The sequence below is a fragment of the Vitis vinifera genome, chromosome 4 (assembly GCF_030704535.1).
Source record: "Vitis vinifera cultivar Pinot Noir 40024 chromosome 4, ASM3070453v1".
Lineage (NCBI taxonomy): Eukaryota > Viridiplantae > Streptophyta > Magnoliopsida > Vitales > Vitaceae > Vitis > Vitis vinifera.
In genome coordinates, this window is record NC_081808.1 from 3,056,367 (window position 1) to 3,080,779 (window position 24,413).

At 34.7% G+C, this 24,413-nt stretch overlaps 1 protein-coding gene across 1 annotated transcript; it reads right to left on the minus strand.

Annotated features, from left to right (window-relative positions):
- Nucleotides 1-248: 248 nt before the first annotated feature.
- Nucleotides 249-21,540, minus strand: LOC100249280 (TOM1-like protein 9). The gene is made up of 10 exons (XM_002284047.5): nucleotides 21,160-21,540; nucleotides 16,771-16,849; nucleotides 6,401-6,499; nucleotides 6,189-6,302; nucleotides 5,583-5,743; nucleotides 4,164-4,245; nucleotides 3,721-3,806; nucleotides 2,123-2,314; nucleotides 1,319-1,863; nucleotides 249-1,106 (listed from the first exon to the last, which is right to left on the minus strand). Exons 1-10 carry the CDS (start codon nucleotides 21,258-21,260, stop codon nucleotides 490-492), a joined length of 2,076 nt encoding a protein of 691 aa, XP_002284083.2. The 5' UTR covers nucleotides 21,261-21,540; the 3' UTR covers nucleotides 249-489.
- Between the last annotated feature and the right edge of the window lie 2,873 nt (nucleotides 21,541-24,413).

Here is a 24,413-nt window from a genome sequence, read left to right on the forward strand (position 1 = left end):
AGGGTAAGCCACCTGTAAAATTGTATTCCACAGGGAGCCAAACAGCCAACAACACTTGGCTGTAACATTCTGTTCTAAGAGTTCAGGATTCTCCACAAGTAGAAGTAGGCTTAAGGCATTGAACCCTGGAAATTAAGCCTAAATAGCTTCTATGTGCTTGGACATCATCGATCATCAGATTTCACAAAACAGTTCAGAACTACAGCCAACGGTTGAAATAGGTTCTCAAAACTAAAGTGACCAAAGGATTCTGATTAAAATAACTCCAATTCCACAAAAATTACCCTAACCCAAAAGTCTTTCAATTTGTGTCTTTTTCTCTACAAGAAATATACATAATTCCAAATAACAAACAAAGCAACACAAATATGGTGCCAAAAGTGAAGAATATATATATGTAAAAAAAATTAAATAAGGGAAAAAGAAAAAGAAAAAGGATGAGTTAGCAAACAAAAAATAAGGGGAGAAATGCAATATCCAGCTGTTGTTTCACATGCTATCAGAACGGCCAGATGTAGGTTTTGCCTGCTTCACTTTTGCCATGTTAACAAGGTCTCCAAATAGCTTATCCTCTGGCTTTTGAGGCTTCATAGGTGGTACATAGGATGAAGTGGAAGCCTGGTTCCACGAGTTCCTCAAGCCAATGTCATCTCTAACAGCGAGTCCGTGCATTCTGTGCTCAAGGAACTGAGGATTTTGCTGCTGACCGTATCCGTATCCATAGCCTGCCATATGGTTGCTATACATTTGTTGAGGATACATAGAAGACATTGGTCCAGCTTGCATTGGCTGTGGAAGCATACCCATCTGCGCTACTTGGATTGGTTGAGAATGCAAACCCATGAACTGATTGTTTGGAATAGCCTGTGCATTAATTCCCGGGAGATGACCACTTGCAATTGGTTGGCTATACATAACTGCAGCTTGGTCATTTCCCATTGGTTGAGGGCCTTGAGGATACATGCTACCTGGCATCGGCTGTGCATGTGTAGCGAAGCCCTGGGGAACTTGCATAGGTTGAGGGTATTGGGCGCCCGCTAATTGGCTATTATCAGTTGGCTGAGCTTCCCAGGGTGGGGGTGGTAGCGAGCTGCCACTTTGAGCACCTGTTCAACATTCCACAATGTGATACTCATAAAAGAAGAATAAATAGCACAAGTTCTCCAAATTTGCATCTAAAGCCCAGCCATCATTCTATGTGTGTCAGATTAAACAACCGTTGAACAATGTCTACCTAAATCTGATAGAATGTGATTGGGTAGGGTCTGCATCCACAGTATGTAAAATATGTTATGGCTAGAATGAGATAGAAGCGTACCATAGACAGGGGATGGTGGCTGCTGCTGGGAGATCTGACCATAGACTGGAGACTGTGGGGGCTGCTGCTGCTGTCCAATCTGGCCATAGACTGGAGACTGTGGCTGCTGCTGCTGGGCGATCTGGCCGTTCCAGGCAAGTGACTGCTCGTATTGAGGTAAGCCCATGCTTGGGGCACTTCCATTTGGATAAAATGTGGATTGTGGAGGTTGAACATTCTGCTGTTGTTGGAATTGTGGGGTCAAAGGGGATTGCCCGGCAGGATATGCTGGTTGAGCATTGAAAGTATTTGGGGTGTTATTACTTGAAGAAAGCATGTCCACAAGAACAAGGGCTTTTTGCTGAGAAAGAGGGCTGCTTGACTGTGCTTCTCCCACAGGAACAAGGGCCAATGAATTATCTGCCTTTGGTGAGTTATAATCATCACCACTCAGCAGGTCCATTTTAGGGTTGATTGCTGGAGTTGCTGCTGGACCATTAGTTGTAGGAGGGGCAGGAAGCAATAACTGAACTTGTTGAGTTCCTGCACCAGCACTTGAGGTGGATCTGCAGAAAAAACCTTGACATGAACTGATTGTGCTGAGTACAATGAATAAACCTTAGCAGGAACCACATATAGAAGAATAGTGCTACTATCATAGCCATTCGTTACTTCTATGGCTTCCCACATGTTAATATGTTACAATACAATAAGCCACTTGAATTTGCCATGAAAGCAGCCATATAGCTCTGGTAATAATACTGGCTTAACTAAGTGGCCAATTCCAACAGCAATGTGATACACCATTCAAATAAACTTCCTTACCCGCCATCTGGCTTTTTGTTGCTATCTCCTGTATCAACTAGAGGATTATCAACTTCGACAAGGGCTTGAACAGGTTCAGTCTTGGGTTTCTCTTTTGGAACAGGAGTTCCTGAAGCAATAGCTTCGTGTTTGGCTAGTAATCGCTGCAAGTCATCATTCAGTGCCAGTCCTTGACATAGAAGCGATTCATCCCTGAAAGAGTAAGAAGATAAAAAATGAAAAAATAACCCCAATGACAACTGTTTAAACTTCAAAAACATAGAAATTCTCAACTTCTGATTTAATTTGTAAATGGCACTTTAACGTATCCTCAAGGAGTTTCCTGTTAAAGTTGTAGCATGTTTCCACAAATAATGACCTTCTATTCCAGCATAACAATTCAGTCATTGTGATCCAAAATACATCCATGGTCACATGTATATATAATCATAATCCCCATTATGAGATTACTCTTCAACCTTCCCATGTTTGTTTACTCATATTGCACTTTTAGAGGAGTTTTTATCCACAATAAAACTGCTACGAAATATAATCCCTTTTCTACAGAGGGTAAGTTTTGGCTCTTTACAACTATGAAATATAAGAGCTCACAAAGGTGAACAGCTCATTGTCCAAACCTGATGTCAGCATGCTATTGTAAATAATTGTTAATAAATTATGCCAACTGCCTTTGAGGTCCCTGAACAGCAATGATATCCCTAGTCAAAAGGGGTGACTTGATAGTTAATAGTTTAATTGAAAAAAGATAAGGCTTTAAAAAAAAATACGCTCATTCAAAAATACAAAATTACCCTTAAATAAAAGATATCCTTATTAAAAAATACAACATTATCCTTCATTTAAGGACGATGTTGTTTCATAAACTGCAGTGGAGGTTTCCATAATTAGCTATAGGTTATTAACTCATACTTCAAGGGACAAAGATAACCGGATCCAGGATAAGATGCAATCAACCAGAACAACTACAAGGTAACACTTGCTCTATAGACAGTAGTCTGTTCAGCAACCACGTAGCCGGAAGAAACTTAGCTCATATGGTAAGACCAACAGGCTTAGTCAATCATCTCTATCAGGTCATGTCTTCACCCCTCTATTCCCTAATCATTTTTTCATGCAAAAGGGGGGCGAGGTCCCACCCTCTATCCATCACTCACAATATCTCCAACAGAGACATGTTTCTACTACCCAAAATATGCATCTTCTTACAAAGCAGAAATTGATGAAATAGATGAGAAGGTTGAAGAACATGTTTTGCAGAGAATTGGATAAACAGTGAAACAGATTCTCAACCCTGGAAACCAGAAAGAATCACAAAGAATAGCCACAAGTTGGACTATTTGCTCCACAGGCTGTATAGCCCTAGACATATATGATGAACACTCCAACAGTGATCAAGAAAATCAAAATTGCCCTTAGAATAATTGAATGCTAATAAACGATGTATATCAGTCAATAGAATGAAGGCATATATGTAGATCAACACCAACACATGCACACATGTCTAGGTAGCAGAAGCATGAAAATAATGCAAAGTGATATGGTACAATGATTACAAAGTTAACAAAGCATGTAACAAGAAAAGAAGTATGAGGCCTCACGCAGTTGAGTTGACAAGGTGGACCACTCTTTGCTTGTATGTCCGACACTGATCTACCAAGTCCATGATAACCTCCTGCCTGAGCCCCTGTTAATTAGGACAAAAATAACCCAACATGAACACAGAGACTGAACTAAAGAAATCTAATATGTGCAAAAAAAAACCTCAAGGATGACACAAATGCATAGAATAGTAAATCAGCCCCAAGGTCAAAAGTATTTTACTTTCAATGATAGCCATCTTAATAGCCATCTTAAATCAGCCCCATATTTGTCGAAAGTATTTCGTGTGACAAATATTAATTTAGTCATACCAAGCCCTTAATAGCCATCTTATTCAAACAGTGACACATTTAATAACGGTATAGAGTATTTACAGTATTTATATATCATATGACACCAATGTACTTTTCTTCTTTTCCTTCATTTTAAATTGCAAATATACCTCTTTGTTTCCTGGATCTAATGCACTCAGCATTTCTGCAAGGACATCCATAATACCTCGTGCATTCTGAATTTCTGTCAAACTAGGAAGGAATATACAAATTAAAAACAAGACATGCATAATAACTTGCAAAAAGATCGAAACCATGCAATAAAAGATGTTAACCAGAGAGACAGATTTTACATTTAAAAAAAAAAAAACACTTTATTTCATTAAATGAAATAGAAGGTAGAAAGTATGATGAGACAGATTTTATATTTGCAGCAGAATGTTTGACCACTTCTTGGATTTTGATACCACAATTTTATTCTGTAGCAATAGTGAAGATATCCCAGAAAACTCTGCAGGGAGCATACAACCTCATCATCTTAATCTATCCTCTCATAATCTGATATTAAAGCACACCCAGTAGTAAGGAAAAAAGGAACTGTGAAATTATCCAATCACTGCACTTGCCCATGATAGAGTGGATAGCCAAATATAACCTTCTTATAGTCAATAACTTTACAGGTGTAACAATTCAGCTCAGACTTCGATGCTGATATGACTAAACCAGTGAAGTTTCAAAGAGGGAATCTCCAACAGTAATAACCAAGATATGAAGACAATAGAAAGTGGCATTTTGTCGGGAGGACTCCTCATCCTTCTCTTGTACTTTTTATCTATAATTAATATATCTTTGTTTCTGATCAAAATAAATAAAAGACAATAGAAAGTGAACCTACTAAAATGTGAACTGCATATAAATTAATTATCATCCATTACTTCAGAGACAACTAGAGAGCCACTCTCCCAGACCCCCCTTTTTTTCTGACCCGTTCCTGCATAAAACAGGTGGATAAGCAAAAGGAATACCTTGATTTATCTACTCTGGTCAGGTGAGACAATAAAGAGCAAACATTCAGAATGTACCAGACAGTCCTGGCTCAATTCTCACGTTATTTTTTTCTCAATAACGAAGTATGTCCTTGTTTCTCCTCCATAAAGTATGTTTCATGCAGGTTGATCAATTTTATTTTCTATATTATTTTTTTGTGATATACATACATGTGTATATATATATATATATGCACAACTGCTTCATGGGTCATTCTCATTTCCAACATGCACCTTGTGCAATGACTGGAATAGGGAAAGAAAATACAAGGCCAAGAAGCAAGGAGCCTAATTGTTGTATGTAACCACAGTTTTGAATGGAATCTTCAACATTGCCAATGAAAAATTGAACTGGCATCAATTTTAAGCGGATTGGATTACCGCCATATAATCATAACCTTTCAGAATCAATTAATCAAATCCAGATGGTACAAAAGGCAAGACTTTTCAAAGTGGCAAATAAACAGCTACCCTGGAGAAGCGGATTCTAATACTAGGTTAAACCATCCATTCTAATGACAAATAAAGTGTTAATAGATGTACCTCAAGGTAGGAAACTCAGACTCGGTAGAAGACTCAGCTCCTTCTTGCCGATACTCTGGATTACGAAGATTTTGAGGAAATGATGTCAGAGGCTGCGTTTGTGGAGGGGTAAATACAGGTGCTGTCCTCTCAGACCTCTGAGGGAATACTGCCCCAGCACGCTGAGAAAAAATAGTTGACATGAGAAAAATATAAAAGAAAATGAAGACAAAATGGCTAGAGGCACTACTTGCATAACAACCAAATTTTGAAGCAATAAAATGATAAGTTAATTTCATTCACCTCCTTTGAGATTCTGGCTAAATACTCCTAATCCCCATTGATTAGAAATTTCATCAAATACCTCCCATATATTGAGTGCGGAAGGAGGTGATTGAAAATAACAAATAAAAAAAATAGGGGAGGTATTTGATGAAATTTCAAACCAATGGGGGTCATGTTTTTAACCAAAACCTGAGGAGAGGGGAGTGAAATTAACTATAAAATGATAGTTATGTTCGGTTAATGGAGCACAAAGAAATGAATGAGCAAAGTGGCCAGTTTCTAGCTTATTAAGCTCCACTAACTGAAAGACAATTAGGAACAAGAGTCGTTCAGTAAATGTACCAGCAACTCCTGGTATGCAGCATAGTATTGTGGATATCTTGCCCTTGGTCCTCCAAAAGCTTCTTGCCAAGTATCTATCAGAATCAATATCTTCTCTCTGACATGCAAATCAGGCTGCAATTTTGCAGAATAAATACTATGAACAGGTTTCTCGGATAAGTAAATAAATGAAACTAGGGAACAAAAAAATGGTACTTGAATGACAGTCTGACCTTTTTCTTTACTATTTTCACCATCTCATGAAGAATATCTCTCTCTGCTACATGCATATGGACAATATCTCCACAGTTTTTTACGACTGTCTCCAATAGCTATAGTAGAAAGACAAAAGCAAAACCAATTTAATCCTCTATCAGATAAAGGCAAGCAGGAGAATGCAACAATTGATTGAATGAAATCTACAACTGAAGGGGCATCTACGTTAACTTTCTGTTAATTTTTTCCAACAAACCAAGTCAATTTGCTCAAATAAGTGGATTTGAATCAAGCAAGCTCTCAATTGACTCAAAGACCATATCATATATGAACCTAGTTCATCCGTCATTCAATAAAATTCAAAAACAAAAGACAAAACAGGAAAAGAAAAAGGGAAGAAAAACAAAAAAAATGCAAGCACACAAACGCGTACAAAGCTATTTCATCAATTCTTCAAATAATGTGTTAGATGGACAATCAATACATATAAAATATATTTTTTCTTCTCAAAGACAGAGTAAACAACAAGGTTTTTGCCACTAGGTAAACAAGCCCACTAACCACCACTTACCACCAACAAAACTATACTTTCAGACTCATCCATACTAATCAAAGTAATCATGATTCTTCACTTTAATTGGATAAACCTATATTTCAACATATTAAAATATGGCATTTCTAAACTATAAATGTCAATTGGGAAAGAAATACAAGGATTTTTTAGGATAGTGGAGAAGTTAAAAAATGATATGGAACTTAATCCACTTTTATTCCTCTTTTTAGGCCTAAAGTACCTAAGCTTTCAAGGGCACTCCACTTACTATTTATTCAACTCAATTGGAGTTTGATGTGTAATTCCAAAGCCCCTGGTTTTTTGTAAATGTATTGTTTTGTAATAAAAGAAGAACCATATTTCCTGTGCCGATAGGAGAAATTGTGTTTATCCATTCTTTTGATCAAAATATGTAAAAATATTGGAACCTCAGAAAGAAAAAAGATACATACAAGTTAGAGAGAACTCATATGCAAAAACAAGGACTCCACACCCATCAGCTAAAAAGAACACACATCAGTTATTGTACAACCTTCACTTTGGCACTGCAAATTAAACAAGAAATTTTTTCTAGGACCATTAAGACTTTTTTTTTTTTTTTTTTTAATCAGAAACCATTAACTACATAGTCTTCATTTGAAATCCACAGCCTTAAAAAAAAAAACCCAAGAGTTTAAGGTTCATCTCTATGCAAGTCTAACCTTTATTTTCTGTTTGGATGTGGTCAAAGGAGTCACAAGATAATAAATAAAGGATATCTTGTTGATTAAGAATAGCTTTATCATCTACTAATGTTGTATGGATAATGTCAAAGAGTATCTTGTTTATATATATATATATAGGTAGATTTTTGTCCCCATTGGGACAACCTCCCACAAACTCTTCCCATCCCTTTACCACTTGAGCCAAGCCTCAAGGGCTTAAAGAGTATCTTGTTGATTAAGAAGAGTTTATCTTGTTCCAATGTTGTATTGCTATATGAACAAAATTGGAGTGGAAGACCTCTTTGCTTCTTTAATTGGTTATTTCATCCTAACAATTGTTAAATTGGTCTATGTATCTAGCTTGATCAAACTTAAATTGTTGTAATTGTTATTCTTTTGCTTACTGTCATCTTAGCTAAATTGAAAACCTTAATTTCATTGAACTCCATTGGTGATGACCAGTGAACTAGATACCTTAATTTGTTAGATTCTAGTAGGTATTTATACAAAACAATACACAAAATCATTTAAAAAAATTGTTCCTCAATCAAATCATAACAATTTTCTTTACAAACAACAAAAGCATGTATTAAGAAGCGCCAAAAAGTAGGGCCACACCCTACATACACAAGCAATATACACAAAACATCTCAAAGCAAGCACCAAACAAAAACAAGGTTAGCCTACAAGGGCAGGGCAAAGCTAACCACAAGAAAGAACATCTAAGAAATTCAAAATAGAGGGGTTCTCCAATTCCAATGAATCTTGAGACCACTCTTAAAGTGTACAAATGAAGAACTACTTCAATATTTGATCTAATAACTCGTCATCTTCAAAAGTCTTTCCATTGTGCTCTTTCAAAATACACCAAAATAAGCAAATCAAAGCCAAGTGCCAAACTATTCTTTTCTTCTTATCTAGCCCCTTAAATTTCCATTCTAGAAGGAGATTTCTCAAAAATGCAAGAAACACCTAAGACAAGCCAAAGACTGCTAACAAAAAAGTCTATAAGACTCTTGACTTATCAAAATGAATCAGAATGTGATTAGGTGATTCTTCACTATCTTTACAAAGGCTACATTTGTTGACCATGGGTCATTCCCTCTTCATTAACGTATCTACAGTTAAGATCTTCCCATAAACAACTTCCTAAGCAAAAAAAACATGTTCTAAGAGAAGCACAGGATCCCTAAATCTCTTTAGTTGGGAATACTAAATTATTCTTAGCCCTTAAGGAATTGTAATACCACTTGACACTGAAGCTTCCCCTCCTATCATCTTTTTAGATTAGGGTGTTCTCATTCTTGCACTTGTAACAGGTAAATAAGCTCCAAAAAACGGATCACTTCCTCTATCTCCCAATCTTGGAAGGGTCTTCTAAATTGAACCTCCCAATGACCACCCTCACCCCTTTCTCTTTCCCGTAGGTCTCCAACTATAGCATTTTTTAGGGATGCTATACTGAAAAGTTTAGGGAATACATCTTTCAACTTAAACTCGCCCGCCCACTTGTCCCACCAAAATCTCGTACATCTATCATTTCCTATTTGGCTGGTTAATTTGAAGTTGAACTCTTTCTAACATTTTCTAATGTCTTTCCAAAGGCTTATCCAAGAGAATCCCTCACCCCTCTAGTAGTCCATCCTCCCTCCATTTCCCCGAATTTTCAAAGAATGATCTTCCTCCACAAGCACTCTCACTCAAAAAAAAAAAATCTACATAACCATTTGCCCAACAAGACTTGATTAAGACCCTCCAAACTTCTTAGCCCCAACCCTCCGTTTTTCTTATTCTTACAAATATCTAACCAATTTACCATGTAGATCCTTCTTCTTTCTCTAGTATCTCCCCACAAAAAGTCACTTTGAATTCTCTCTAATACGATCCTCACTTATTTGGGAATTGCAAAGGGGAACATAAAATAGATAGGAGGTTCGATAGAGTGCTCTTAATAAGGACAAGCCTTCCTCCAATGAATAGGTATGGTTTTCTCAATGCAGCCAATTTCTTTTAAATCTCTCCTCCATTAAATCCCTCCCACACACCACAAAGCTTGTGAAGGGCCTCAAGGGGTAAGCCAAGATAAGAAGTGGGAAGTTTCCCTACTTTACAACCAAAAAGAGAATTTTCTCTATCTACATCTTTCGCCTCCCCTACTAGAATAATTTCACTTTTTAGCATATTTATTTTCAAACTGACACTTCAAAGCAAGTAACAATCCACTTCCAAGATTTCAATCAATCTACATTATCCCCACCAAAAAAGAAAAAAAACAAAAAGAAAAGAGTATTATTTGCAAAAAATAGGTGTGAGACTAGAATCCCTTCTTCCTTTCTACCCTCAATCTTGAAGCCCCCAATGAAACCTCTTTACTTAGTCTTTGAAATTAAGCTACTAAGGGCTTCCATAACCAAAACAAAAAGATAAGGTGAAAGGAGGTCCCCCTGTCCTAAACCTCTAGAGGTCGAGAAGAAGTTGTGGGGGTGTCATTGACAAGAACTACCAATCTCACAAAAAAATATGCAAAAGTGGATCCATCGTCTCCATTTAGGACTAAATCACATCTTTTCTAAGATTGAGATAAGGAACTTCCAACTTACACAATCACAAGTTTTTTCTATATCTAAATATAACATTGCCCCACCCCACCTTATTGTAGGAAATTATCATTTTTCTATACAAAGGAATATTTAAGCACCAAATATTTAATATGGGGAAGAGATCTTAGTAAAAGTATGTAACGCAAAGAATACCTTAAACTAAAAAATCCCTATGACTAAGAATGATAATTTCCTAAATTGTAGGATAATCCACACTGCCTTTAATAGGTAAAATTCAAGCTAATTTCAAACAGGTGGTGTTGATATATAGGAATACTTTAAAAAATTGATAGGCTTGAATAGGGCATCAACCTAACTACAACCTGCTTTAATTATATTTCCATTGTACCAAATATCCTTTTGTATTATACATGATATGAAATTATCATAATAGAAAACCCCATGTTCATTTGTTGTAGTGCTAATTCTACCACTTTGAGTCTACTTCTTTATTTTTCACCCACCACATTGCCAAAACTTCACCTTTTGGATATGTACTACAATTAGGTTTGCAAGTTTTGTAGGTCATACCATAATATTTTTTTTATTTTTTTTTTGATAGGCAAACACACAAAAAGCATATATTAGAAAATGGCACCTTGAGGCTGACCCAAAAGCATACAGGGAGTATACAAGAGGCGCCAAAGGGCACAAAAAGAAGAGGAAATGCAAAACCAGCCCTCAACTAGCGCCTAGCCAATCAAAAAAACTGAGTAAAGGAAGAGAACCATCATTTACAACCGACTTAATCCACAACAAAAGGTTACATACAAAAGAATTTTTCAACTATGAATCGAAAGTCCTCATTATCAAAAGCAATCATGTTTCTTTCCTTCCAAACCGCCCAAAAAATACACAAAGGGGTTGCCTTCCACACCTTTCTACACTTCTTGCCTAAGTTAAAGCCACACCAACCACTAAGGGTATCTCTAACTGAAAAAGGAAGGACCCAAGTAACACCAAAAAGAGCAAACAATAACTCGTATAACACTCTTGCCCTGGAGCACTGAATAAGAATATGATCAATTGACTCTTCTTCCTCACAGCAAAGGAGGCATCCGTTAGCTAGAAACCAGCCCCTCTTTTTGAGTTGATCCAAAGTTAGCACCTTACACCAAGAAGCTTCTCAAGCAAAGAAACACACTTTAGTAGGCACACAAGGATTCCAAATAATGTTGTTAGGGAACTGAACAACTCTTCTTGAAACTAGAGTACTATAAAGAGATTTAACTGAGAAAATCTCATCCTTAGTCTCTTTCCACAACATTCTATCTTCCATAAGAGGATTAAGCCTCCTTCCCCAGATTGTCAAAAGTAATCTCTCCACCTCCTCCACCTCCCAGTCATTAAAGGGCCTAGAGAAGCTAGGACTCCAAACCCCTTCTTCTCCTGAATGATCCCACAACTCCACTAACCAAGCCTCTTTATATGATGCAAAGACATACAAAGAGGGAAAGGAGTTACAGAGAGTGAAATTCCCACACCAATTGGGTCATACCATAATCTCACCATCATTGTTTTGAGCTTGGATTTAGTGCATTTTCCATTCCATTTCTCATAAACCAAACACCATTTTGGAGTTTTTTAACCTGTCTATTTTCTTAACAACCAAACAAATTGGGATCAACTTTTTGGTTTCACATATCATTTACAATATATATAGGCCAAACACCCCAGATTTTGAAATTTTTTCTTCCATTTCTTTTGTATTTTTTTAACAATAGATAAAATTTTTAGTTTTATATTTCATTTTATTAAGTATTGGCAACCAAATGCTCATTTGGGATTTTTTAATTTTTCTCTCATTCAAACAAATGGAACTTTGGTTTTCTTTTTTAGTTTTTATTTGATTTTTCATAGGCATTACTCTTAAACATTTTTTAAACAAAAAAAAACCCTATAAAATAATGTTGTTGGGACCAAAAGAAATTATTATCGTGGCAGAGTTATTGATTTACCGATAAATAAATAATTTGTTAATTTATCGATAAATGAACATTTATTAATTTAGAGAGAATCATGTGTCTCTTTAAAAAAAATAGTTCTTAATTGTAGAAGATAGACTCCTAAAAAGAGGAGTTATGTCAAAACTTAATACCCTTATGTGACATTTCTGAGAAAAAGTTGAATTGAGAAAAATATAAGTTAAAAAGTTACTCAATATTGTATTATGGATTTTTGTTTGTTATTTTTTATGTACTTCATTATTTATTAATTTACATTTCCTTGGGCTCTTAAGGATTTGTAAAAGAAATATTATCTTATGCATTTAGCAAGGTCGTTAGCTTGGTACATGTACCAAAGTTGGGATAAGAAGATTTTATTCTTTAAGCAAGGTTATTTATTTATTGAACATTTATTTATCAAGGCTTCATGGTAATTTTCCTTCTATTTGTCAATTTATTTGGTTTTATTTCATTTTTAACTTTCAAGGAAGACCTCTCCAAATCATTACTCTAGCTAGAATATGACACTTCTTGCTATCACCTATGAAGAGTTCGACCCTTGAAATTCCTAACAACACAACCCCCCTCCACAAACTTGAGCCCAATGACATTGAAACTTTCTCAAACATCAAAACTATAGTAAAAGAAGATGACATTGTTAGTGTGCATGATATACATTATAGATCCAAATCCTACAAGTTTAAGTTTGTAGAAAATTGGTTGTTCAACATGATATCAGAGTCTCATTTGGCAGGAGGTCATGTATTCGAACTTCACTACATGTTTATCTTCTCAATTTAGTAAGCCCAAAAATAGGCTACTTTATTTACCTAATTTATTAAGCCCACTTGTAAGTCCAAAGAAGATTACACATGCATGAGAATGTTAAAGTGCATGATATACATTATGGGCTCAAATTCTATAAGCTTAAACTTTTAGGAAATTTGGTTGTTCAATAAACACAATACAAAAATAACCACTAGATGTATTAAGTTTTTCCCTAATCAATTTTATATGGTTAGCATGGCATTTTCAAGGCATTTCTTGATAAGTAAAAGTATTGTATTATGAAGAAGCGCTAAAATAGCGGTCCAAAGATGTATAGGAAAGAGACACTCACCCCCTTACATCTAAAACAAAAAACTATCCAATAAGATACACAAAAAACAACCCCTCCCTCAATGGGAACCCACCTAATCAATGAAATCAATTAATGTCGAAGGACCATCTTTTATAAATAATTTAGTCTCTAACCAAAGTAAATACACAAAAGAAGCTTTCAACATTTGGATGGACATCACACCATCTTCGAAGACAATTCTATTCCTAACCTTCCAAACTGACCAAAACAAGCATAAAGGGTCCGCTTTCCAAACTATCCTACGCATTTTACCCAAAAAAGACCTATTCCATCCCAAGAGGGTTTCCTTAACCGAGGAAAGAAACACCCAAGACTCTCCAAACAAAGTAAAGAGCAACTTCCATACATCCCTTGTCTTTTCACAATAGAAAAGAAGATGGTCAATGGACTCTTCATGTGCTTGGCAAAAATAGCATCTATTTGCTAAAGTCCATCCCCTCTTTTGAATTTGGTCCAAAGTTAGAACTTTTCCCCATGAAACTTCCTAAGCAAAGAAGCTTACTTTTGGTTGCACACAAGAGTTCCAAATTATTTTCATTAGGAAAGAAACTGATAAGTCCAACTCTAAGGCTTTGTAAAGAGACTTTACCGAGAAATGGCATTTTCAAGGTATTACAATCAAGGTGGTTAGAAGTTTGACACCTTTCTATTTGTTTTGGTATATTTGGAAAAAGCGCAAAATTGTCTTTGAGGGATGGAGAAACCAATTTTGGTTATGAAGAATTTGCTTTTAAATGCATTGTTCTTTTAACCTAATGGAGAGAAGAAGAATGATCCAGAAGCATTCAAAAAGTATGCACATACAAAACCACCTTAGCGCATTAAAGATAGAATTGGTTTAGCAATAGAAAGTCATTGAATTAGGTTTCTGATATTAAGGTTTTCTATTTTAATTAGGTTTTTATCATGTCACTTTTTTCACTTTACTTAAGCTTCCATTTTATGTTTTTCTATTTTAGGAATAATTCAATTATGATTAAGATTGCTTTCATGTGTATATAAGGTTTGGATTAACACAATAAATGCCTGAGATTGTAAACAATTATTTATTCAATAAAAATGCTATTTAAAATCTCTCTTGATTCAAAGAAAAGTTTTTTTGCCTTTCTTTTTACTTCTTTCCCAATGGACTAAATGCCACAACCCAAAGAGAAACTTCAAAAAATAAAGCATCTAAAAAATATGAATTATCTAAAAGAAAAAACTATGTGAGAGAACTTCTAATACTTGAAGAATTCCAATAAAAAATCTTTGAAGAAAAGGCTTTATAACCATAAAAGAATTAAAAACGAATCCCATAATCTCCGCCTTAAAATTCTAGACAAAGATGTCTAACCTTAGTGTTAGCTTGTTAAAATTTCTATAATAAGCACATAAGTTATACAACCCAATGGACTAAAAGCCGCAACCCACCTAGATTTCTCTGCTATTCATTAAACAAATGGTTTATATAACATAGTGGGATTAAGACCATAAATGTTCTTAGAGGCATTATAACAAGTCTGAGTCATAGTCACTCAATGTGGCTGACAAAATGGAGCATGAGACTTGTAAAGCTTGTGGGATTGGAGGCATACCAATGTCACCACTACAAACTTATAAGGTTTTACCACTCTACTGGACTAATTGTCATGAATCAACTAGATTTCATCCACCTATTTTGACATTAATTGGTCTTAGCCGTTCAAAAAGATTGTAGGATCCAGACCAAAGCAAACAACCACATTATCTTTGATAGGTAAAATATGAGAATATATTAAAAGCCATATGAAAGGGCACAACAATGTACACACTTAGTATACAAAAAAAACCCATAGGCAACAAGAAATCAAAGAGAACAACAAAGGAAAACCAACCAGACACACCACCTAACACCCCAGAAAATCAAGTTTGTCCCCAGCCAACTCTCAAGCTCCCACTGCTTACCACACCAAGAAACGACTCAGCTTGAAATCCTCATGAAACAAGAGCATAATTCCCATTGCTCCTCCCTCTGCTCCTAACTAACAAAGGAGACATTGTAGTTAACCCAACACTCCAAATTTTGGATCTCCCTCTTGAAACAGGAAGACAAGTTTGGCTTCCTCCTCCCCCCTAAGATCTTGACTCCATGCCCTCTCCTTGCATCTATCTTCCTCAAAAGTGAGATAATCTCCTTTCAAAACCCACCATTGCATCCCCACAAAGCTATTGAAATCAGTTGGCTTATTAAAGAGGTCATCTAAAGGATACGCTTCCCCCGTTGAACAGCAGCCAAACTTCATCTTGGGAGACTCTGACTCTGATCTGACTACAATGTCCTTATAAAAAGGGTCATCCACAACATTAGAGAACCATCTTTGAACAATATCCTAAGCAGTTGATTTCCCTCTCCCAAAGACCCACCAGAAAGCCCCACTTTCGACTGAGATTTTTACTCTCAACCACAGTTGTCTTCCAAGAGTTGATTCAAATGCCTACCACCATCACTTGGAGACCCAGCCATTGAGAAACCACAAAAGAAGAAAAATGGGACACCCCTCCCCAAAACAAAGAGATTGGCTTTCCTTCAAACCCTGCTATTTCAACCAATAGAGCATCATCAACTCCCAAAACCTCTCCTCTAGACCTTGAAATCACTCTTGTATAAGGGGATCAACGAAAACTTCATCGTTGTTGTCATTCTTTCTACTAGACTGCTAGTGCTGGAAGCCCTGCTTGACCTTCTTAAGCTTGCCAGAATTAGCCCTTGGTCCATCCTTCTTAAACTTCATGTAACCTAATCATGAACTAAAGTTCCAACATCAGTCCAAGTTGAGCACAAATGCAAGATGTCCTACCATAATCACTTTCTCCATTTAGCCTATTTCAATAGATTTAATTGACTCTGACGCCATGTCAGAAAATAACATAATATCATTGTCTGCCAATAGATACATCAGTCATAAAAATGAACAACAAGAGTTGCTACCAATAGAAGATGCATAAAATCCTGATGAACAAAATTGAATGTCCACTCAGTTTTCCCACATAAAAGATATACAGAAAAGTTGGGAGAACTCATCCATATGCAAAAATAAAATAAAATTAGAATTATTTGTAAAATAGTAGTTTGTGCAAAATTAGTTACATGGACCTCCACAAGATATCAATGGTGGATAGGTTTAAATATTCAACAGCAAACAATAATTATTCAACAGTGATTGAGGGATGGAACCTCAAATGACAAAATGTTGAGTAATCTTGAGTGAAAATTAGTCCAATACATATGGTTGTAAGGCATGAAGGATTATTAGAAACCTAGGATAAAATGAAAAAACAAATTGCTGGTAATGAAAATTTTGAGTTTCAATGTTAAAATGACATTAAGGCCATTTGCAGAGCAGTAAAACAGAAATTTGAAAATCAACCCATTCATCAAATTTACATAGTCAAGAAAGAGATTAAGTTTTTGTAGAGCTTACCGTCAGTGCAAGAAGTTGAACTTTTGGATTCTTACTTCCAATGCGCTTTTTTATGCCTTTGACCACATCCTTTGCTTGCCTGATAAATCAAAACCATATTCAAGAATTATTCACCCTAGATTGAACAGCACAAATACAGTATGAATTTCCCCATAATAGTAAATTGCAACAAAGAGGTTAAGTACAAAAAATTCAGCTTGCATACAAATACAAAAAATACAAGTTTTCCCAGTATAGATGAGAAAATTTTGAGAATTCCCCTAATAGATCCCAACTATTAAGTTGGGCAGCAAAATTATTATTACTTTTTTTTTTTTGATAGGTAAAACAAAGAGTATATATAAAAAGGAAACACCAAAACAGCGTCCCGAAGTATACACCAGCAGCCAAAAGGCTCGACCAAGCGAAGGAGGCAAAGAATAAAAAAACATCACATGTCCTTCCTTAAAACATAGCCAATCGATAGAGCTAAAAAAAGAAATATGGTCCACATCTATAGACACCCTAGACCAAGACCACAAATTACAAACAAAAGAATTTTTCATTCTTTAGATTGAAAACTCCGCATTATCAAAAGCTAGGATGTTTCCTTTCCTTCCAAACAATCCAAAAGATGCATGATGGGGCTGCCTTCCAAGACTTTTTATGAACTTTACCCACAAAGGACCAATGTCACCCAAGGAGTGTGTCTTTAACTGAAAAGGAAAGAACCCACAACACTCTAAAGAGAGTAAAAAGCTGCTGCAAAAGAATCCTTGTCTTTGCCCAGTGGAGAAGAATGTGATCAATAGTTTCTTTTTTTTTATAAGTATTTTCTTAAACATAAAAAATTAATGTGATCAATAGTTTCTTCTTCAAAGTGGCAAAGAAAACATCTGTTTGCCAAAGAAGACCCCCTCCTCTGAACCTAATCCAAAGTTAAAGTTTTCCCCCATGTCACCTCCTAAGCGAACAAAGCCACAAGAACTCTAAATGATGCTCCGTGGGAGCAATAAAGGGTCATCGGGCTCCAAAACGAAATAAATGAATTTGACTGAAAACTTACCATTCTTCAAAACCGTCCAAATCACCATGTCTTCTTCATCCCTATACACCCTTTTTGCTAGAAGTTTCAACAGAAAGCGGTCCACACTTTCCACCTCCTAGTCATTAAACGATCTAGAGAAGCAAGGAGCCCATCCACACCCTTCAATTATTGAGTTCCAAATGTCCGACACTCATTCTTCCTTAGAAGCGGTCAAGGCAAATAAGGAGGGAAAGGAAACACATAACGGTTTGTCTCCACACCACTTGTCTTTCCAAAATCTCGCTTTCTGACCATTACCCAATGAAAAAGATATTATGTTGCTCAAAAGATCTCACTCCTTTCTTATGGTTTTTCAAAGGCCAACACCATGCCCATCTCTCACCTCACGAGAAAGCCACTCCCCTTCATCTTCACCATACTTCTAACTAATAACTTGCTTCCAAAGTGCCTCTCTTTCATTGGCAAAGTGTTAACTCCACTTATAAAGCAGAGCTTTGTTCATCATTGAAAGATACCTCACGCCCAAACCCCACTTCCTTATGCCTGAATAGACCATCTTCCACCTTAATAAGTGTGGTTTTTGCACAAATGCCCCACTATCCTTCAGAAAATCCCTCTGAATCTGCTCTAACCTCAGTCTGACCAGCCTTAGCAAGCAAAATAAAGACATAAAGTAGATAGGCAAACTACAAAGAGTATTTTGAATCAGAGTAAGTTTCTCTCCTTTTGAGATATATTATCTTTTACATGGCTAACCTTTTGCGAAAACTCTCTTTCACCACATCCCAAGCTGGCACAAATTTTTTATTTATTTATTTTTATAGGTAAGTTGCCACAAATTTAAAAAGGACCCCCAAAGGAAAACCCAAGTAAGAGAAAGTAAAACGCCCACCTTACAACCCAACTCCAAGGCCAAGTCATCTCATCGTCCACACTCCCCACAGGAATTAACTTCCTTTTGTCCAAATTGATTCTCAAACCTAAAATGGCCTTGAACCACATAAGTAACTAGCTTAGACAAGTCATCTAATCCAAAGACACCTCATAGAAAACGAGAGTATCATTAGCAAACAATAAGTGAGAGATTTGAATCCCATTTCTACCCTTGCCCCTTACCCGCCACCCAGAAAGATAACCGCCACTCACTACCCTCTTAAAGGGACAACTAAATACCTCCATAGGAATCACAAATAAATAAGGAGAGAGGCGGTTCCCCTATCTCAAACCCCTAGTGCTGTGATAAAAACTGATTGGAGTTCCATTCACAAGAACAAAGAACTTTGCCGTTGAGATGCACCATTTTATTTTATTTTTTTGATAGGCAAAAGCACAAAGATATATTAGAGAAAGGGAGCTTGAAAGGCAACCCAGAGCATACAGGGAGTATACAAGAGACACCTAAAACAAGCAACAAAAACACAAGCACTCACCGGCCCTCAACAAGAACCCAACCAATCCACAAAGTTAAACAAAGATAAAGGGCCTACAACAGATGCACCATTTTATCCAATCAATCCACTTCTCCCCAAATCCCATCTTTTGTAATACTAACAACTAGAAATTCCAATTTACATGATCATATGCCTTCTTAGGACACCGCATTCGTTACTTTTCAACCTTGAGTCTACAACCTCATTGGTAATCAATGTCACATCCAAAATCTATCTACCCTCAACAAAAGCATGTTGGGTGTCAAAGATCACTTTGCCCATCACCTTTTTAAGTCTATTGGCTAAAGCCTTAGCCAACAACTTATAGAGGTTGCCCAACAGGCTAATTGACCTTTTAATCTCTCAAATCTTCGGCACCACCTTTCTTGGGGGTTAGAACCAGGAAAACAGCATTCAAGGACTTGACAAATCTACCCCTCTCATGGAAATCTCTGAAAAACCCCATCACCTCTTCCTTCACAATCTCCAAACTAAAAAGCCAAAACGTCATAGTGTACCCATCCGGACTTGGCGCTTTATCCTTACCTACGTCTGAGAGAGCTATGAAAACCTCTTCTTCCGATAACGAATACTCCAGCCTTGTAGCTTCAAGGCCCAGTAGACTCTCAAAAGACAAACCACTAATGTTGAGTCTCCACTCCCTAGACTCAATCAAAAGGTTCTGAAAAGCACAATAATGACAGTGGCAACCTTTGCTTTTTCTGCATGCAATGGTTCTTTAATTTTTTTCTGTTAGATGAACCCCCAACTCCTTCCCATTTGGGCCAATCCTCAAGGGCAACTAAGTTTGGCAACTTGGATGTAAAAGAAAGTAATTGCTGCAGCTAATGATATCAGGGGTCTTCACCAGCAGATAATCACCCATTTCAAATCACTTATTATCCTCTTGGTTGCTGAGAAAATTTAGAAACAAATCAAATATTTTAATCTTAGACTATTTAAAAAGGTAATTCGACACCCTATAAAATAGGAAACTCTAGTCAACTGATTCACAAGATTTTATATTTTCCTTGTTTATCCCCGATTCTCTAAGCAACTGTATAGAGTTAAAACTCCATTTGATTGCTAAGATACGGTAGGGAAAATAAACACTTGGATCCAAACACGCTTGGTCCTAATACCATAGTTGAAGGAGATTCCCAATTTTCCAAAACCCAAAACAAAATAAAGAATTAGATTCAAAATTTTATTAGTTTTTTCTTTTCTTTTCTTTTCCTCAGTTTTCAAATTAAACCAATGAAGAGGAAAAGTTTCATTCTGTTATGGATGAACCCTCTTTTCCAAAACCAAAACAAAATAAAGAATTAGATTCAAAACCTTATTAGTTTTTTCTTTTCCTTTCTTCAGTTTTCAAATTAATTAAACCAATGAAAAGGAAAAGCTTCATTTTGTTTTGGATAAAAGCATAGGAAAAAAATGAATCTTAAACTTATAATTGATTGACCCTAAACTAATTATTCTGGCTTAGCCAATGTGAATTTGCAATCGTTCAGAAATAGACTCCTAGCAACCAGACACATAGTGGAATCTTCTTTATTCCTAACCTAGAACACAATGGAACAATACTCAAAATCTATATTTTTCTCACTTTTCTCGGCAACCAAACAGAAAAACAACTGTTCAATCAAAATTCATCCAAACGAAGCTTTCCAAATTCAAATCTATACTTTTGTTCCTTTTCCTTCACTTTATGGGCAACCAAAAAGAAGACAGATGTTCAATCAAATTCATCTAGGTGCAATTTTTCAAGACTGATTCAAAACACTTTCCTCCCTAAATTCTTCCGGGGCCAAAAAAGAAACTAACTGTTCCATCAAATCCACACAGCAGACTATCACAGAATCCTAAGAAGGAAAAAAGAAAACCACGATACTTAAAAGTGTTTGAAAAAAGGCGCAGATAAATATATACCCAGGGTCGTGATTAAGCATATCACAGATCTCGATGTTCATCGCCCAATCTGGACCGATCAACATGTCGCTCGTGGCTCGTTCAACCATAGAATTCACCATCTTCGCCTGCAAATTCGATCGACAGTTAATCGAAATCCGGCTACGATCACGGTTCCCGGCGAATCACAGATTCGTTTCTTCCTCCACAACTCTGTCTCCCTTTCCTGCTCTCTCTAGAACAGTAGATCAAATACGTGTAACAGAGCCTCAAATCTCCCCTTTGCCCCTTTCGTCTTTCCTCTTTCTCTCTCCAAAATCTCAATCTCTCTCCGATCGCTGGTTCCTTTTTCTGTTCAAGCCCATTTTCCTTTTTTTTATTCTTCTAAAATTAAAATTCTTTCTATTATTCACCAAAATTACTGTTGTGTCCCCAGTTTTGGGTGGATTTTCACTTCTATTGCATTGGTTTCTCTGTAAATTGGGCATAAAATGACATTTCACTAATACGTTAATTAAAAAGGTGTATCACAATTATATTAGTGTCCATTTTGGATATATTTTCTATTTTTATTTTTAAATTAACATTTTTTATATAAAAATAAAAAATCTTATACTTGCTTTATATTTCTTAAAATCACATTAAAATTTAAAATATTAAAATATATATATTTTTAACTCTAGATATTACTTATTTACTTAATTTTACTTTAAATTAAATTATACTTCACTTATTAATTTCAAATTTATTATTTAATTCTTACTTTAAATATTAAGATTGTACGATAAAATTAACTTAAATTATATTTTAAATCATATATATTTACCTTCGTAAATTATAATAATTATGGTTAAAAATATCAAATAATAATGAAAGTCTTAGAACAATAGAATAAAATAAATCATATAGATAATTAGGACAAATAAGGATAAAAATGTAAAATAATTATGTGAACTTAAAAATAAATTAATTATATTTATTTATTACTTAAATTTATTTTTAACTTTAAGACATATTATTAAATTATTTTACTAAATATACTTAATTTATTCAATGAATGAAATTATGTTATTAAATTGCTTTTAAATTAATTTACTAAACCTCAACATGATTTAAGATTTTTTTTAAGTGATTTTTAGAATGTTATGTATCAATTTCATATTTAGAAATACTTTTATTTATAAAATTACATATTTAATAAAATTATAAAAATAAAAAAATCATAACAATTTACAAGTGTTTCTCGTAATTTATTTTAATCTATGTAAGACACTAAAAAGACTATTATAAATATTATTTTAAATATCTAAATGTAAGAAATTAATTATAAGACATTTGTAGAAATTGGTAGGGCAGTAGGAAATGATAGAAAGAAAATTAATTTTAAGTAAGTATTTAATTGACATGTATTTTTAAGAAAAATAGCACTAAAATTGGAGGAGAGGTTCTAATATTGGAAATTGTGGGTAATTTGGGAAAAAACATTAAATTTATGTTATAAAATATAGAGATATAAAATCTACACTTTACAAAGGTTTTTTAAAAAATAAAAATAAAACATTTTTAAATTCTAAAATTTTGTTATTAATACATTTTTATATCTCAGGGTGGTTAATGTAAAAACATTTTTTTAATTATAAATAAAAAAATCCAAATGGAAATTATTATAATCTTTCATTTATTTTTATTTTTATTTTAAAAATATTGGTACTAATTTTTAAAAATAAAAAATAAAATTTTTCCTTTTGATGATAAAAAGAAATTTTTTTAAAATTGAAGGTATTAATTAAAAGACATTTTTTTATAGGAATTATTATATTTTATATGAAAAAAAAATCTTATTATTTTATATTTTTAAAAATAGGAAAGAGGAAGTGTATTCAAAACAAAAAGTTTTTTAAATTTAAATTAAGTTTGAAAATTATATTCAAAACAGAAATAATATTGAGGGAGTATTTTTGTCATTTTTCTGTTCTTATCAATTCCTAGTCACGGACAAATATCCGCGTTTCTGTTTGATTTCGCCTTGGAAGGATTCAAACTGCTCCTCCAATGGGCTCTCTTAGACTTCGACCTTTTTCCATCGATATCGACACGTAAGATTTTGTCGTGTCCACCAATGGCGTACGACTTGTAGGTCTTCCGTCCTCACCGTACGATTGACCGACCTTGTAGATCGACGGTGGTGAATGTTTATTTGAAGTGTACCCCCATATTGGTAGCAATTAAACGACGTCGTTGCGGTATTCAATAAACTCACCGGTCACCACTCACCAACTTGTGAAAGGCACGGGTTTAACGTTACAACTGCTGGTAAAATTACAGTGTTAACCCTCAACGTATAGAAATTTCAAATTTCACGATCTAATTTTCGGACTATCTTATAAGTAATTTTTGAAAATATTATATTGGCTGGTATGAGACGGCGATGAGGTGGCAAACGGCTTTGTTCGTTTACCTAAGAATTTTGTGTTTGTATGAAACCTAATTGCCTCCAAAATAAAGCCAAGAAGATGAAAGCGAGACCACCTCTTGTTTTGGTTGCATGCAGAAGGCCCCACAAAGGAAAAAGTACAAAATATATTGAAAACATAAAAAGAAAAAGAAAGAAGCCAACAGTTAGATGATAATAATAGAGAAAGGTCCTACAAATGATTGGATAATTGATTGTTCCAACTGTAATCCGAATACAAGTCCATGCATTATGCTTCTCAGCTTATACAAACCTTAATGGCTGAAAATGAAATATCAAGAGTACCTTTCTCGTGTTTGTATTCAAAATGTTTTTTTTTTTTTTTTTAAATATTTGAAAGAGAAAAAATTATTAAATATTTTTAAAATTTTATTAAATATTTTAAAAAAATATTAAAAGTAATTTTTAAAAATTTTATTTGACCATGATTTTAAAAAGCATTTATAATATTTTTAATATTTGAAAATTTTTACAAAAAAAATATTTTGTTTTTAGGTGTTACAAAGGCTAGAAAGTTAAAGTTTAAGGTGATGTTTGTTTTTTGACTGAATAGAAAAAGTTAAAATATTTGACTTTTTCTATTCAATTAAAAGTAACATGTTAACATCATTCAACATAATTAAAGTGAACTTATTATTAATTTAGTTATGTTAAATAATATTAACAGGTTACTTTTAGCTGAATAGAAAAAATCAAATATTTTGGCTTTTTCTATTCAACCAAAAAACAAACACCACCTAAGTCATCCAATATTTTAAATAAATTTCATAAAATAACCTATAATTATACTTAAAATCAAAAT

Excerpts from the sequence above, each read along its gene's own strand:
- LOC100249280 (XM_002284047.5), bottom strand. The coding sequence starts at position 21,260 with ATGGTGAATTCTATGGTTGAACGAGCCACGAGCGACATGTTGATCGGT. Across the intron at positions 6,303-6,400 it reads TGAAAATAGTAAAGAAAAAG|CCTGATTTGCATGTCAGAGA; the intron begins GTCAGACTGTCA and ends GCAAAATTGCAG. Across the intron at positions 4,246-5,582 it reads TCTGAGTTTCCTACCTTGAG|TTTGACAGAAATTCAGAATG; the intron begins GTACATCTATTA and ends ATTCCTTCCTAG.